This window comes from Rhopalosiphum padi, chromosome 3 (genome assembly GCF_020882245.1).
Source record: "Rhopalosiphum padi isolate XX-2018 chromosome 3, ASM2088224v1, whole genome shotgun sequence".
Taxonomy (NCBI): Eukaryota; Metazoa; Arthropoda; class Insecta; order Hemiptera; family Aphididae; genus Rhopalosiphum; species Rhopalosiphum padi.
In genome coordinates, this window is record NC_083599.1 from 56,700,305 (window position 1) to 56,719,638 (window position 19,334).

The following is a 19,334-nucleotide window of genomic DNA, read 5'->3' on the forward strand; positions in this document are numbered from 1 at the left end:
TATTATCATTTTTGCCGTTTGTTATCATGTTTAGTAGTATCCTCCTTTTTTGAAGATAATTTTGATAGGGGTTCCGCATAAAAAAATATTATTGTTTGGTGTACCGTGATTTAAAAAAGTTTAAGAAACACTGATATATATTATGCACATCAGAATGATTTTGTAATATTTTGTTCGTTAAAATTACTATAAGAAAATTTTATGAAAATATAAGTAATAAACATACATTTATTTTATCGAAATGAAAATAATCCTATTATATGAAATCATTTTTGTAAGTCCCGTAAAAACAAAAATATTATAAATTAAAGTCGAAATGGTTTTTATCGCCTTAACGGACTAAACGTTTTGACGGTTTGCGCGACGCGACTGGTCAATGGTTGATCGCAGCAAGATTGTTAGTGACAGGTCAGCGATGCGTCGAGAAGCGCCAAGAGACTTCTTGCGCTAAAAGCCCTGGGTGACATTTTTTTTCTTTTTTAATTCAAAAATAATAAAAATATAGACTAGAAAAAATTCTCTAAGAACAAATGTTTTACCAAAGTAACATCCAGCTAATACACATCAGGAGTGCTCTGTCCTTTATAACAACTCGAAGATTTTAGTATAGATTGTTTTATGTATCTGAAATATCGAAATATATGATACATAGATATTAGATATACAATCTAAAATACTTAATTTAAATTATATAATACATTCAAACTTTTTCTAAAATATTGCGAAAAAAAATTGATTAATGCCCTTCCATATACTTTAGTCATACAATTTATCCTGATCCAAAATTAAAAATCATTCACAAAAATACTAAACTAATTTACATAATAGACTTCTACAGTAATTGTCTAATACTTTATCCTAATCTACATGTAAAAAATCTTACCGTCAGGACAATTTCCGTTATTTCACTAAGACATTTCAAATGGAAATTGAGTCGTAATCTGACTGAATCATTATACTAATTATATTAACAATAATAAATAAAATATGCTTGAACAAAAAAAAAAAATAATCTCGTAACAATAGTTAGTCTGTAAATTTCATCAACGAATTACTTCTCTTCTCAAAGGCTGATTTATATGTGATGTATTTTTTTTTTTAATGTTTTATATAATATCTCACCCATATCCCGTGTATACTTATTGTGCCCTTATTATGTATAGATGGTATTATATTTCTTGTAAGAAACAAAAATATACATTATGCAGGTATGCCTTATAAAAAGGATTACACACGATAATTAATTATGTAATTATATTTTGAAATAATAGTTTTACCGAACTATTGATGGTAAATTATATTATATATTAATTATATATTTACTAATGAATCTAAGTTGCAGGAAAATGTAAATGTATTATTTAATATATTTAGATTAAAAACCATTTAATAATTTAATTTTTTTTTTCAATGATTTTATAGATAATAATGTATAGATTGATCAAATGTATTTTAATATCAATTAAGCTTTTGGTTCAAATGGTCAAATTTAATAGTTTACTACCTATAAATGGTAGTAAAAGGGAAATATATTATATCCTATTATTATCACAATTTAAGATGTTCAAAAGTCTAGAGTTGAACTTTTTCTTTAAAAAAAAAATCACATTTTCTAAATGGATGCTGTAAGTTTGCTACTATTTACTAATAGATATAAAATATTTCACTGGCTTTAATCATGAAAATTTCAGGCCAGTATTTATGTCAACTTTACAACAGTTATTATATTTATATCCCTTTAAAGCTCGGATTATTCGTGTAATCCGTATCTAAAATAACTAAAAGCATCATCATAAACTAAATGCCGAACGCCAAATGTATTACTGGGGACTAGTTTAACCAAGTATTAGTACGAGAATCGGGTGCTATGTGATACGAAAATTATAGATAACTGTCGAAATATTATTGGGCGATTATCAAAAGTCAATTAATCTCGAACATTAGAATAATATACAAATCGTACCTAATAAATTATTTAACGGTATGTTTTTTTGTGAATTTATATTTTATATACACGAGTATATGATATGTTTTATTATTAAATGTGTCATTACAGTATTATGGTGTCCATAATACTAAATAGTTCGGCGGAGAAACCAAGCCACGCGAATTTGCTATGCATTGGAAAATAAACTTTCTCATCCATCCCCATTACGTATTCCTCAATATTCCTCTGTTACCGGACATATTGTGATTGTCACTGCGTATTTCAGGCCAACAACGTCGTAGTTTAGTTTCAAAAATACTTCGACTAGGTTTGCGCGGAACACGATGACGAATCCATCAGCTGTCGACGTTGATATACGTAATCATAAGAATCTGGGTTCGTTTAAGCTTAGTGTAATACAATGTTAACATAAGGACCGGTATATAATACATATTTAATATAAATATATATATATGAAACCCACATATCGTTGCCATACATATTGTATATCGTATACGATATGAGGCCGAATATGCAAACGAGATTTACATACGAAAATATACGAATTTGCATCCGAATTGAATTATACCAGAATGTATATTATATTTATGTGCACGCGATTTTGAAAACTCCGCGATGATAACTATATTACCTGTATCGTTAAACATTACCTAAGTAAGAAATGTTGATAAAAAATTATGTATATTATAATATAATATTTTATACAATATTATGATGGTTCGTTAATAATTGGGGAAAAAAGTAATTTCCTATAAAATACATTTAATGCATTATAGTAGCAGTATTAAAAAATATAATATTTATACCAACAATAAATATTTGTAACTTAGGTATCGCGTTATAAACGGTCAGCGAGAGTGGAATAGGGTTCGTGTATTGTATAATATGTATTATATACATGCATTATGTATGATGGAATGCGTAATACATTGTGTTATATGGCATAAAATATATATGTGTGGGGTGTGGTGACTTGGGCGATGGGGTTTTCTACTAAAGGGTTGAAGAAGACGAGCACTACAAACTCACCCATTTCGCCGCCAAAGACCACAAATATGCAATATAATTATATAGGTAGTTATACCTCGGAATAGTCCCTGGTATCAGCTACCTATATTACTTGACGATTGCTTCGATCAAACGGAATATAATAATTATTATATTAGCGTGAATAAAACCTAGAATCGCCCGATGAGTTGCGCGTTAAAAATAATTTAAAACAAATCACCAGCGATTTCAATTTGATATTGCAGTGTACGCGCGGTATAAAAATCAATTAGTTACATCGTTACATATGATATACCAACGAACAAAACTTAGGTACATCGTTTATATTCTTGCCCGCGATGATGGTGAGGTTCTATAATATCATTATTTGTTTAGTGCTGTGTATTGCGGTACGATATAGATATATGTAATACAACAGAGGAGTATCGGTTTGAGCGTCAGAAAAATTAGATCCACTAAGGCTCTGATAATATTATTATGTCTACGACCTGATACAATACTATAAACTATTATTTGACAAATTGCACGAATCGTGTTTCTTACTCAATTGTGTGTTGTACATATTACACTTGTCACGAGTGTACGTCTTGACTGGTGAGTGATTCGTTTTTACACCCGTGCATCGTGTATGTTGTACACAATATGTAATGTAGTTGTTACGTAAAACGTTGTTTTTTTATTCAACAGAAAACCTGTACACAAACATTACAAAACAATGAAACGAATAAAGCATATTGCTCGAGACTCGTGAATTATTATGGTCATGTCACATACTATACGATTTCTTAGGAAGTGACAAATGTGTGTCATCATTTTCCGGATCTATTCGTAAACGAAAACAGTGTCATATCCACATTATTATTATATTCTTATCGTATACGTTTAATACTATAATAAAGTGATGATGATTTTACGCCAGCAGTGTAGTATTTCATTGGTCGTATAACAGTAGTTTTCCTCTGCAGTCAAAACCACGTGTCTAATTTTTGCTATAAATAAATAAAACTGCAGTTTCTTTGGACTACAAATACCGAAACACTCCGTGATGGACAATTGGTTATAGGAAGTGGGCGGCGTGTATAGAGAACTGGATCGATCTGATCTCTACTCAACACTAAAGGTAAACAGTCGATAGAGTAAAATTGTCATTTTTTTTTCTGCGTGGATATTGAACCACGTAAAATAAATATTTATGATTTGGTTTTTAATGTGAAAAATAACTTTCCTGGACAACAGTAAAGTTATCGGACTGAAGCGTTTTTGATGTTTATGTGACTTTCTGAGACAACAGATAAAAAAAGTTTGCGCTTAGAGCATATTCGTCGTAGTCGTCTTAAAGATTTGACATTTTCAAACACGGGGAAAGTATATATATATATATACTATCAATACTCCAACACTCTACGGCCCATTTTTTCTTTGATTATTTTTGAGAGCTTTTACACACTCTATCATGAAATTACCTCAAACAAATTTCACTGTCACCATCATCGGTTTTATATATTATCTTGATGATTCAATTAACGTCATAATTAATGCTGAAAGTATAATATTTTTCCCGTAACTTGTTCATTCCCATCACAAGCTACCGATTAATTTCGGTTACGATGAATTATAATAGCCTAAATTTAAAACGACTTAAGAAAACCAAAAATAAAACTATCAATATGACTACACCACCGTCAAATAAAACGGTCTATACAGCGTTCGTATACAAATTTCAACAACGAAAAGAATAACAGCGATTTAAAAAAAGAAAAAATAACAGATGACATTTTTTTATTACTTATAGTTTATATATTATCTAAAGCACCTAACATTTTCACCAAGTAGAAATCAAATATTTTTTAATTCAACATGATTATAGGTTCCGAGATCTATGTCAAACACATTATTTTTTTTTGAAAAAAAGAAAGTAAACAAAAAGTATTATTTATTAATATAATAAAAAGTAATATACGCAGTTAACAAGTTCAAAGTCTCTATTATGCAATTCATTAAGTATGTATTTTTGTTCCGAATAATACAAGGGTAATGCACTATACAACAATATTGTTAATAATATGACATACATGAAAGAATTCACAATACAAATGTTAAACACGTTTTTACAAGATTTCAAAATATGACGCATGACAATATATGTGTTAAAAATATATGATTACCATTTTTGTCATAAATAAATATGCAAGTACCACTTATTTACGTTATGGGCTGTCATTGAAATTTGACAATCAAATGTTTGAAATAATAATATTTAAATATATTTAAAATGGATTACGATTGCGAATTGATTCAATGCAAATAAACATAAGATTATGTATGTTTCCTTCAAAAGAAATATTATACTCGAATATATAGTGTTTGAATATATTGTATATAATTATAAAAGGTATCAAATTTACGCTAATATAAAAAAAAAAAAAAACAAAATTACATTATCGTGGTGATTTTTCGATAATAATACTTATTAAAGCTGTATTATTATTATTTTGTATATATAAAAACTTAAACCTATAAGAGTTCAGCTTAGATAGGAACATTTTAAATATATTATATTATATAAAATATTCACATGATTTTATACTAATTACATTTCACGTATATTTTATTATTATTTTTTTTAATTTTCCATCAAATAATATTGAAGCTAAGTGATTTGAAAATTTTAGTGATTCAAATTTTTGTAAAACCGGTTTTAAGTACTATTATCTCTAACATAATATACATTTTAATAAATAAAAAACTACTCGTTCGAATTTTGAATAAGATACATAAAAATTTGCAGTATTATTATTCATTGTATAATTTATAGTTACTCCATATTGTTTTTAATTAAACATTCAAAAATTCAAAAAATCAAAATTTAAATATATGCATTATTGAAGAAGAAAAAGATAGTGAGCACGCTTGGTAAATTACTCTCTATATGCAACATAATACATAAAGATACATATATGGGTACAATGTGTACATACGAGATAGATCGATTGTGTTTATTTGCTTTAGTAATGTTCTTAGGATCACTCTGCGTATTTTATATGAACAGCAAGTGAGTGCATAGGTGTATTACACACACACATAAACATATATTTTTATCGGTAGATATTTGTTGGGTGTGTACATCGTAAAAATCACGGACCTCGGTTAGTGAAACGCAATTACCATCGTCGCGACGAGTATACACTGAGTGCGGGGAGGGGGTGCGGGTGTGTAGAGTTTGCCCGAGACGGACCGGAAGGACGTAATTTTAAACGTACTTTTATACCGGTAAACTCATTCGACGTATTCCAACCATTCGATCACGGCAGTATACAGTCGATAACGTTTTTAAGGGGCTTAATACATATATTATGCAATTTTAATGGCATAAAAAAAAATAATGTATTTATAAATATCAATACAAAGCGTTTGGTAACTGTTCTCATAAGTGATCGGATATGTTATATATATGTTATCGGGTATTGGAAAATTATTATGAAATTAAACAAATAACACATTAAGACGCGTTGATGCAATTTATTGGCCATTATGTAGCTACTGCTTCTAATGTGGTAATTTTTGAGTTAAATAGAAAGAAGATAATATTATATACTTTGGAGAAAATAATCCTACAATATCTGTTTTTAGTATATATTATGGAGTTAAAGAATTATTTATTTCATTGTCTCTTTTTTTATACAGCTATTACATTTTTGTCAAGCACTCGTTTTAATAACAAATATGTTAAAATCTAAATATTATGTAAATAACATAAATAATATGTTAAAATAAATATTGTTTATTTTAAATTGCCCTTTTTACATTAGGAATTTGGAAATAAAAGTATAAAATATGTCTTACTCAAAATAAAAATACATAATATGTACAGGGTGTACTCAATTGAGAAATTATTACTCTTTATGCAGGTAACTACTACCACTACTGTATAGTAATATATCTTTCTTTATATACATAACCACCTCTTGCATACAAACTTCCGCTCGACTACTTGACAGAATAATTATTATATATTCTCATAAATTATGACTATAAATTGCGGCTATTGCGGGTTTTAAAAATATGCATAAACAACATTTTTAACATTTTTTTATTTTGTTTTGAAATCGGAAAACCAAGATAAACTATACGGATTATAACAATCGTGCCTATCAAATGTATATTATTTACAGATTTAAAAAATCACGTTTTAAACTTTTTAGTTATAAAAAGATTGTCAACGAGTATAAAAACACGATTGATCGTTTTATAATTTATATAATTATGCATTTATAATGAAAATGTGATTTACAGACCGTTTCGCCACGACATAAAAATATCTTTATAACAGACATATTATTAACTTTTTTCAATCGGTATCATAGTAATTAAAGTTTTTAGAAGGAGGTAGAATGATTCACAAAAGATATAATTAGTTTCATAATTATATATGATTATATAATAATTAAATATAACTTTAAATTAGTGTGATTCTTCAATTTTGATTCTTTTTCGGGCAAGAATAATTATTATGACTGGCCTATCATTTTCAATTTTTTTTTCTTTTTTGAAGTTAAATAATTTTTAAGAATTATTACCGGACTTCTATAAAGAACCACATTTATTTTACGACTTAATTGGACGATGGTATTATAGAAAGAGATCCAAAACGTTTTCTCCAAATGTGCATCTAAATTGAATATTTAAATATAATTAAATTAAATTTAGTATAAACATTAATGATGATTACAAAACGTGAATACGTGATATTACAATACAAAAAAAAGGACATGTTAGTAAACATTGACATACAAGTATATTATATTGACCCCATTAATTAATGTGGTTAGTCCAACATCGGCGACCAAGTTCATTAGACGTAAGTCCAATAAGTGGCGACAGCTGTATATTTATTATACGTATACTGTGCCGGATTCATTTCTCCGAGCGCATTGGCTTACTAATATCGGTCTAACCGCTGTCAGTTAGTGTGAAACAAGAGTGCTCATAGTACGCCCAACAGTTGAGTGGATGAACGGGTCTTCGCGTTGGAAACGTTTATCATTCATTAAACACGTAAGACTTTATCCTAATGATCAACGACGCGCGACGTTGTTGTCATCACCTTGTTGCGTGTACCGCATAATATAAAACTTAACTCGAAACGCATGATAAATTAATGTGCATAATAATATTTACTATATACGAGTACCAGGTAACTACTATTTATAGTGATTATTTTTTTTTTTTTTTTAAATGGTAGGTAGTAGGTACACGACAGTAGTCAATAGTCATTCACACCAATACGTATATCCGCATTACGACAGGATACCTTTATATAGTAAGTTAGGGATATAATATGCAGACTCTTTGGATTACGGGGAACGAGCCAATTGTCTGGCTTTTATACGCAATACGCGATTCACAAGCCCATAATTAAATATGACAAATAATTAATGTTCTATATATGCATGCGTATTATATTATTATTATGTATAACGATGGTGCGTGTTCAAACTGACGTGGAAAAGGTTAAATACTTGCATTAAATACACCGTGTGCTCTTGTATTATAATGTAGTCATCTACTATGCAACAACTACGAAGTATATAATATTACAAATTTGAACATTATTTATATATATATATATATATATATCGTTATTATTCGGAATTTAGTTGTGGAGGTGACGGATTTCGTTATTAGAATTATACATAAGACATTTAATGAAAATTAGTCTAGTAATCATTCAATTTACTATGAAAATTCGATTGACAATAATCTAAAAACACGTTTATTGAAATGGCAAATATAACCGATTTTTAAAAAAAAAAATAAAAACGTAAAGATGCAAAAATTTATTAAAAATTCGAAAATGTCAATATTTATAAATATAATATATTTAAAAAAATATATAAAAAATTTATATTATTTAACAGATTGAATAAAAATCTTTAAAAACAAAAAATAAGTTTTCTAAAAAAGTAAAAAGAAATTACGAGCTTCCTGGGCTATTTCTTAAGTATACTTATTAGGAGATAATATCTTAATAGGAGAGATATTCAACTAGAACGTCAAGTGGTCTGTTGAGTGTGTTTGCTTAAAATCGTGTTAAAATTATGAAAAAATACAGCTCGCACATTGTCATAGACCCGCGTACTAATATTTTAACATGGTAGGGCTGTAACGGTAAAACTAGTTACTTAAAGTATCATTTCTACCTCGACAGTGATAATATACATAATAATATACACTATTATTAATCAATACCATCAAAATGAGATCACACAAACTCCCTGAAAGCAATAATATAAGTATATAGATATATAATATTATATAGTATAACCACGCGTCACGTTTATATGTGCAATACAACCAATACTGCAGACAATTTAATTAAAATCTACTCCTCGAATACTTCGGCAACAAATTAGATACACTATAATCCACTTAATAATACAATATTACGTAATTTCTGTAGTAAGCTGATACGGCAAAGACTCCCATAGTATAATATAAGCACAGTTGTAACACTTTTCTTCTAACATTAAGGTAAGGATGATTGTTGCTTTTTTTTAACTAATTCAGTGGTGCGCGTTGCAGACAAAAAGAATCCATTATATAAGACTCAAAATCAGTCATATTAAATTTTGTTTTGCATATTTTTGTATTAGATACGGTTACATTTTTATGATTTAACGTAGAACAACAGCTTTCATAAAGATATTCGTTCACGCTTTATATCATCATAATATGTAAGCGTGTTATATCTGTTTTAAACTCGTAGGAGATACAAATACGTATTATTGTTGGTATCAGAACTGATGCGTTAACGCGTGAATATGAAAAATCTAGTTCCTATTACTGATATAGTACAGTGAATTTAAAATAAAGAACATAATTTTTTAACACCTTTCATTATTTCATACAATATATTTTAATATGATTGTTTAAAGGCATTTCATGATTTTTTTTTTGGAGGGGGATAATTGCGTGATATTTTGAAATTTTTAAAGTCATAAAAATCCAAAACCTATACTGCAGATTTAGTTTATATAGCATCGCGTTTAAATTTGTAAGGATGTATCGTCATTTGGTTTCTGTTTTTGGCTTCGTTCAAAATTAAAACGCATACGTGCAGAATATGTTATACACGTCAGCTGCCGTAATCTAGGTACTTGGTGGACGTGTAAATTATATCATTGTAGTACGCAGAGGAATGAAAACTCATAAGTTCAAACAAAATCTCTCTATAAACGAAAGGCGTTCCAATATTTCAAACCAACTATAGGTACAGATAACTATTGCAGCATTTTCAACGTTATTTTACGTTATTATTCACAGTCTGAACAGAAAAGTAAGAAAATCACTATTTTTTTAAAATCGATTGCATTAGTTATTGAAATTAAATAGCCAAAATATTCACATTGCTAGTACTTGTACTTAAAATATATTCAATTGCCATTGACGGTATCACACGGCTCATAACTTGTGAAGTTTAAGCGTAAATCAATTAAGTTTCAAATGTAAGAAGTAGGATCATCAAACTGATGTTTTCTTTAAACTACTCTCTTCACATAGAATGTATTTTCCGTGATTGACTAAAAATTTCCTGGACTTCGACAGCCTAAAAAGAATAATAATCCAAGCTGATGTTTTATGACGTATTTTCCACTATTCACACTACTTGTATTCGAACTCGTTTAAAAGTCTGCAGAATTTTAGTAAAATCTATGACCATAATTAATCTAGATACAAACTATTTTCTTGCTAAAACGTATTGAAATTCCAAGATATAAATATTTATTGATTTGTTCATAAATATTTTTTAGGTTAGGAAACTAAAACATGAATTCATTTTTTCAATATTTATTCGATGATGTCCCCTTCATTTTTAATTTTTTTAAATCATATTTAACTGAATACATATACAGTCTGATTTTTATAAAAAAATTATATAGAGTTTAAAAATATGATCATTTACTTTGTTATTTATTACTTAGGTTTTAACTATTTTCTGAATTATAAAACTATGTGATGTGAATTTATTATAAAATTACACATAGTAACGTTAAAATAAAAACGTAATGATTAAATTAATACATTTAAAAAAGTATTGGATTATAAAATAAGCTAATTTTTTTGTTCATTTTTAATTTTAAAAAATGTATGCACTATGAGCATGTTACACAAAGTAGTTTTAATACACTAATGTTTACTGAATCAGTTTATTTTCTAACGTTAATAAAGTAAATTATATGTAGAATATTAATCGTTTATTAAACATAGAACTAATTATTCTAAAGCATACATTTTAACAGCATAAAATATATCAATCGAACAACCAAACCACACATTTTGATGCATATAATGTATTTAATTTAATATAAGCGAACGGAATATCGACATATCTATAGGTGTAGCATTCCTACAATATTATATTGACCTATAATAATTATAATAATATATTTTAAAATCAAATATTTATAATTATATTTGTATGCGTTAACGAATAATAATTTATAGTTGATCAGTAACTAAATCTTTTACAATGTCAATGATTTGTGAAATAATATTATTATCTCGATAGGTCTCGATACCATGCGTGGATGTGTTTGGATAACAAAATTATAATACGATTACACGGAGTGATGGATAGACTATTTCGGTACACCGCGGTCGGGGTGTCCGTTTTCCAGTATTTATTCAACAGTCCGTGATATTATTTTAATAGGGGCCAACCATTACCGCCCATTACGTTAACTTTTACGCGTCTAATATAAAATAAATTATTAAACTATAATTATTTACCTACATACGACAAGTGTGCAAATGACAGATAAAGGTTACGATTTTTCAACGCCTTTTTTAAAATTAGGTATATATTCTGTTTTGTCTTTTATTTACCACGCAGACAATGAAGCAGACCTACAGAGAAAATCTAGCCACATACAAATCAAATTTTAATATCTGTGAATGTCGAGAAATATACTAGGCATGAAAGATATACAATAATTATCCAATGGAATCTGACGAAACTAAAAAATGTAAAACAATTTATTGTATTTTAATGACATATTATTATAATGCATACCGTATACTATGCTCGTGGTGAATAGTATTCTTTTGTAGTAAAATAGAGCGGTTATTTTATCACAAACCAGGTGGCAATATCGTAGAAAATAAAAATAATTTTTTAGACATTTATAACTAAATAATGGGTTTTGACATAAATATTAACATTTTATTTTAAAAGGGAAAGCTTAAAAAAAGACAAACGAAATTCCCGAAACCTGCAGTTTTCCTGGCTCACAATATAAAAGTATCGTTCTGTATAAATATGCAACTATTATAATAATATCAATTCAATACGAAATAAAACGATTTAATGGTACAATATTACATAAAAACCGTATACACGGCGTAGCATCGTTATTAATATTTCTACAGAAAACACTGCTCAAACACGAACACCGCACGATCTGTTTTTCTCTTATATCGGGTTCTGCGCTTACTGTATGTATATCATATTTATAGTAACATAATATACGAGGTACAACCTGTATTTTGTGCTAACGCGTTTATCGACTTTCGTACGAAGATCGCGCACTGTACTTTATAATATTATTATGTGCATAGGCATTGTATTGCTATACATACCAGGTAAACATATCCGCCAGAGATAAACGCACCGTGGTGCCGAATTTGTTTTATATTTTTTATACAATATTATATATGAATATTTTTAGCGTCACAGCGTAAAAACTCAAACACGCCTACGCGCCGGAATAACGTGTTTGTTTAACGTAATAGGTATACGACGCGCGCTATACACGTATTATACAATATTGTCTATGCTCATATTGTGTATACGTACGAACGTTCACATATTAAAACATATATATATATATATATATATATATATAATACATGTAATATCATGACGGTGTGCGTGAACATGAATATATGAAAAACCGTACCGCGGAGGCGGCATTTACACCCATACACTCAAGCCCGCGAATATAAATCGACGACACGTGTATTTCCTGGTGGGTTTTTATCCATTTTTTTGTTATTTTTTCCACTATAGTCGGCCTCGCGCGTTTTACCCATTTCTTTTTTTATATACAGGATGATTTACCAAGCGTGTTTACCCAAACTTTTATCTTTAATTTATTCAAATTTTGATTTTTGGTTTATTTTTTTATTTTTAATTTACTCAAGCTATATTTTCAAATCCTTAAATTTTTCACACTGCTTGTACAATGTTTAAAATGTACATATTAAAGATAATAGTCCTCAAAAATATTATTAAAATAAAAATATAAAATAGATTTAATATTGGATTTAGTATTTAATATTTATTATAATAATTTTTACAAATTATGAATATAAATAAATCAGCTATTGATATTAAGCTCTAAGATTGTCAAATCCAGTATCGTGTATATTATATTATTCTCAATGCATTAAGTTCAATAACTTAAAAACTACTCGTTTGAATTTTCAAAAAAAAAACGTCTTCTTAGTAATGTACAGTAGAAAAGAGGGATTCCCATTTGGAAAACAGATTTTGAATCTTCGCAAGAAACTTCTTAATATGTATAAAAACTCTCAAAAATTTGAAGATATGATTTTAAAGTTTATTTAAAAATACAATTGTTGAAAAAAAAAATAGGAAGTACGCTTGATCAGCGAATCGCCCTGTACTGGGTAACATTTCGCATCACAGATGAACCTATCCTCCCTGCGACAACGGATTAGTGAGGATCCATCCGACAAATCCTAAACGCTACTGCTTCTCTGTCGAGTCTCCAAATCGAGTACGAAACATAGAAATAATAATATATTTTTATTGTATATACGAGTCTCGCCATATTGTAAGAACATACATTTCAAAGAAAAATGAGAAGACAAGAAGCAAAACTGTAGTCGGCGTCGCGTCGCCATTGACCAGGAAAAAGCATACGGGAACGAGACCGGAGCATAAAAATCGTAGGATAAATATTTAATACGTTATGATGATGATAATACGTAATATATACAATTATTATATTGTTTTATACTTACAATACACGTGTGCGATGAAATCGACAAACGAATTTAAAAGCTAATCACGTTTTATCTCATATTTATATGTATGCTGATATGTTGTGTCTTTATAGGTTTTGTAATTAACCAGCTGACCTCGGTGCAAACTGTAGCTAACTATATATTTCAGACTCCAGAGACGATTTTAGTGCAACTCGTATAAGTAATCTTATAATAACAATGTTTATAATGAGTACGTAGTCGTGATTGCATGACAACGATGATACAACGATGATGTGACGATGGCTGTTTCGTTAAGAATTGAGTTGATAAATTATTTTTCCACACCACAATATATTATATAATATATATATATATATATATATATATATATATATATATATACGACATACGTTTAGGTGTACTATAAAGTTTCTATGTAAGACAATATAAAAATAAAGACGTCGAGAATCTTCTGTCTATGAACCTATAGAATTGACGGGGAAGGATAATGATTGGATAAAATAAAAATATGTTTCCGAAACTTCTTCCTTTATTATTTTCGTAAACTTTCCACCCGCCACCCTGCACGTGGCATGTCCACGTGATGATCGGTCTATATTGGAATTTAATAATCTGAATTGTTTTCACAGTCACCTCCGGCTAACCAGAAAATTTATCTCAAGATATTATTGTCAAGAGTAAATATACTCTAAAATATTTTTACTCCCGATTAAGATATATGAACATAATAATTACCCTTAGATGAAAATTTCAAAACATAAAATAATTAATTTCTAGAAGATGTAAGATAATAACTAATGAACTATTTCTCTAAATTAATCCTTATTACCTTTTAGTTAAATCTTATTTGTCAAGTGGCTCATTTACTTTCCACATAAATACTTATTATTTGACGTATTAACCAATGATTGCATAAACATATCTTTTTAATAACTACTTGTTACGTTTAATGACGTAACGACCAGTTAAAACATAATACAGGTTGAAAAACTCCACTTAGATATTTAATTTCTTAAAGAAATGCTCTTATAAAACAATTAAAATTATTTTCACTGTTTAGGAATAGTTTGCAGAATAACTTAAGTAAATTTGCCAACAAATTTACTCATCAAATATTAAATAATAATTCCCTAGTGTTAGTGTATTTCTGAGTGGTTTTCCACCAGCCCGAATGTGCATACTATTTGTTTATAATTCAACATAATATATTATCACACTTACTGATTGCACATTTGTATAGAATATAAAAATAACAAACAAAATTTCAAAAATTAAAAATTAACTTTAGTAAAAAAAATATTCCTTACCTTAACTACGTTTGTCAAAAATCATTAAAATTCTAGTTTAATAATTGTATGCCTATACAAACGTATAATGAATTAAAATACAATAAAAGAGTGTTCTTATCGTTAGTTTCTTAAGAAATCGTATTTAAACGGTATTTATAGCTGATTATTGATCTAGTATTTAATATTTATTTTATTTTTTTTTTTATTACCGAGTCGAAAAACTCATTCGCTGGCTGCAGTATTAGTTAACTAATTACTATAACAGTTCCACTGAGCAATAAAAACATTTAATCAGTAATCACTTATCACGTATACTCACTTCTTCGGCATACCAGAAAATGAAATTTTTAAATCGTTTGCATTTTAAAATGTCCCGACTATATTTTGAACATGATTCGTTATAATTACATTGCGTTCAAAGATATTGTGAGATACAGATATCATTGTAAGATATAAAATACGAAATGAAATTCATAAATGTTTTATCAAGAAATACATATTTTTGATATTAATTTTCAAAAAGATGAAGGTAATGTTGTAATGGACGAAAAAATTCCTTGTGTTTTGCAGAAAAATACCTCTACTTGTAATGAACGCAACAAAATTTATGATCCAATCTAACTCCCTAATGTCGAGTGCTGTTATTGCTCGATCATTATTGCATAGACTTTTGTGTTTTTACGCAATAATGGTAAGCCGATAATTAAATAAATAAACGTTTGCGGTTGTGGTCATCGACAATGATCAGCTGGTCTGCACTTGGTATCCAGGCAGCGAAATGTGTTGACACTCTGTGGTTTTTAAAGCCGCCAAACAACAACATCGCTGCTACTTCATCGTCGTCATTAATGTTATTGTTGTTATTATTATGACTATTATTATTTCACGTGGTGCGATAACGTCGTCACACCACTGCCAATCGTCTGTTTCGGACAGTCATGAACCGGAAACATTTTTACCGGTACCGCTATCGTAGGCACCCTTTCCCAACTCTGTTGACCGCCGCCACCGCTGCAGTCGTCGCCGCCGCTATCGCGTTGGCAGTACTGTCGCCGACGGTTTTCAGCAGAGCGTGTCCGCCGCCACGCAAGTTTTCATCTTGCTCGACCGTCGTACCCAAACAAACAGTCAGCGTAACGGGGCACTTTCGGTCGACAAAAACACATATCACAGCCACCGGCAGCGGATATAGCAGATTAAAGACTAATGTACACAATCGTCAAAGGCCATACATCGCCCGACCACTTGGTTCTACTCGACGACAATTATGTAGGTACTCATATATAAGTTATAATATATTCAACGTTCATGACGGCTAAGATTCAGCCGTTGCTGGGGTTTTTAAATGTTTAATTACTATACGATGTTTTATCAAACAAACTGTCCACTAATCCACTACGAGAACTGAGAAGTGATATAATATAGACGTTATGGTCATAATTTCGTACTCACGCTTTGTTTTTTGTTTCTTTGGAGGATACATATTATTTTTTGATTTTGTTTCGCTCAATTAAAAATTAAGGGACTTATTTCATAGCAGAAGTTAATAAATAGTGAGTTTAAAGTATAATGCACGATGTTTTAGATTATTGTTGTATATTTTTAGTCAAATCAATTATTAATTTATATAATTTAAATAAGTTAATCGATACATTGTTATATATAATACAGTTTATACTGCATAATATTTCTATAATATGTTATGTTAACTCACAAAACTAATACCAGAAATTTGCTCGCCACAGGTGAGGCCGTTACAGTGGGACTAACAGATGGCAAAGACGGACACTCAAACAATACCAATACCAACAATACCAATACAAATAATACCCGTTGCTACAAGATCAAATATACAACACCCGTACCCACTACTAAACGTTGGTCACCAATACTTAAAACTTACCCCCAATTTCCGGTAACGAATAACACGGCGACCAAACCGGACACTGACGCAAGTGCGGCTACTGTCCAAACCAAAGTCACGACTAAAATAACCAAGACAACCAGACCGTCGACAACAACTGAAGCAACCGACCTTTCTGATGAAATACAAGATATGGCTGAAGAAACGACATCGATTGAAGAATGTACCGAAGAAATTACTTGTACTGAAGAAACTACATGTACAGAAGAAACTACATGTGCAGAAGAAACGGCTCCGTTCGAAGAAACTACCCCGAAAAAAAAAACGACCAGTAAGACCGAAGAAACTAAAAATATAACTAATGAACCGACAAGTACAGAAAAAGTTAGTAAAACAACCGAAAAATCTAGCAAAACTACTGGAAAATCGAATAAGACTGTAAAAGTGACCAAGGGTACCAAAAAAATGACCAGGACAACCGAAGAAGAAATCGATGAGGTAACGTGCCCCGAAGACCCTGAGTGCACCGATGAACCTTCATGCATTGATAACGAAGTGACCAAAAAACCATCAAAAACGCGTTCTCCACCGGATCAGAAATCGACGGCAGTGGTAAAACAGAAAAATCGGTTGAAGAAGCAAAATCAACGTAGTAGACGACCATCGACGACTATGTATAATCAATGGTCGTCATCGTTATCGTTATCATCGGGTACAACCACATTGGACGATTCGTCATGGTCCCACGATAGACTTAATTATGAATCACTAAAATCGGACCTAAACAAGGATAGTGAATTACAGCCGCCACCGATTGATCAAAAAGGTATACACATATAGTCAACTATATACGGATTGATAGCGACGGTTTCATCACAAAGACCTCAACATGTTATCTGCACAGTCCTAAAATAATGATTGTTTTACTATAATATGCTTATTATAAGCTTATGGGAGGCCACTGTTGTACACGCATCCCGCTGATGATCAAAAACTTCGTAACAAATTAATTTCATCCGATGTCGGTATTTTTTCTCTCTATTACAAATCCCAAATTATCTACTATAGTTTTTTGGTGCCAGAAAATCTGTTATAAATGGTGTTTTTTTCAACTTATTTTCATGTAAAGATTTTTGAATTTGTTTTAAATACAATAGTCAGAGAATAACTGTTAATTTATTATAGTATAATTAATGACTAATGAATAAATTAAAAAAAATAAAGATAAAATACAATATAACTTAATAACATAATATATTAGTTTCGAATTTCACTATAATTTGAACTCGAAAGACATACCCACCGTCTAATACTATACTTACTACACTAAATTGGACTTTTACGATTAATTAACAAACCAGAAACGGTGGGTATTTATTAAAATGGTCAGGAAACAATTGTAGCTATATTAAATCTAAAAGTACTGTCCTCGACGAATTTAAATAAATACAGATTAATCATAATTCGGTGTTCATATTTTATATTATAAAATGTGTTTTTAAATTTGTGTAGTATTTCGGGCACCGAACAACGCACCGAGTCAACTTGAAAACAATTGGTTCAGTCATCGTGCAGATGTTGCGTTATGAGATGACTATAACATTATATTATTTCGTGAATCATACTACAATATACGGTTTTTGCTGATTATGAGACACATAAAATTTCAAATACCCTGCAGGACACGTGTTCTCATGGAGTATTATTGACAATTATTCAATCCGTACTCTGCGTATATTATAATAATGTAATTCCAGCTAGTATTTTATCATTTTTCGCCTTCGGTCTCTCGTTTTTCCTCAGTGTCATGATGTACATTATTATAATATAATATTATTCTGTTAGAATATGCGGTCCAGCCATCTCTGCCGTTTCGACTTGTTATCCTATGTACTGTAATGAAATGCACAGCGTATTTTTATATGTCATGATTACGAAATATGTATCAGACAAATATTATATTTTGTATCGTTGGCTAGTATAATAAATCCTTCGCTGAGAAATCGTCGCAGGATTTTTGTTCTTAAAATATGGGTCACACCCGGGCGTGGCGGCGCTAACGAGTTTAGGGAAATGAGCTGCTCCGGGTTTTCGCGCGCAGTACACGTTTAAATGAACAATATGTAAAATACATGTTAATGAACGCGCGTACACACACACACATACATAGGTATATAATATATATATATAT

The 19,334-nt window shown here is 29.8% G+C and overlaps 2 protein-coding genes across 2 annotated transcripts in view; one reads left to right on the plus strand and one right to left on the minus strand.

Moving 5' to 3' along the window:
- The window catches only part of LOC132924178 (limbic system-associated membrane protein-like), a 517,415-nt gene that overhangs the window by 363,487 nt on the left and 134,594 nt on the right, over positions 1–19,334 (minus strand). The window lies entirely within an intron of this gene.
- On the plus strand, positions 16,196–18,299 carry LOC132926449 (rhoGEF domain-containing protein gxcI-like). Its single transcript, XM_060990804.1, has 2 exons — positions 16,196–16,548; positions 17,025–18,299. Exons 1-2 carry the CDS (start codon positions 16,218–16,220, stop codon positions 17,981–17,983), a joined length of 1,290 nt encoding a protein of 429 aa, XP_060846787.1. The 5' UTR covers positions 16,196–16,217; the 3' UTR covers positions 17,984–18,299.

What these genes read in the sequence shown, in the direction of transcription:
- LOC132926449 (XM_060990804.1), top strand. Translation starts at nt 16,218, where the DNA reads ATGAACCGGAAACATTTTTACCGGTACCGCTATCGTAGGCACCCTTTC. An exon ending in TTCTACTCGACGACAATTAT is followed by an intron (nt 16,549 to 17,024) that starts GTAGGTACTCAT and finishes TGCTCGCCACAG; the next exon opens with GTGAGGCCGTTACAGTGGGA.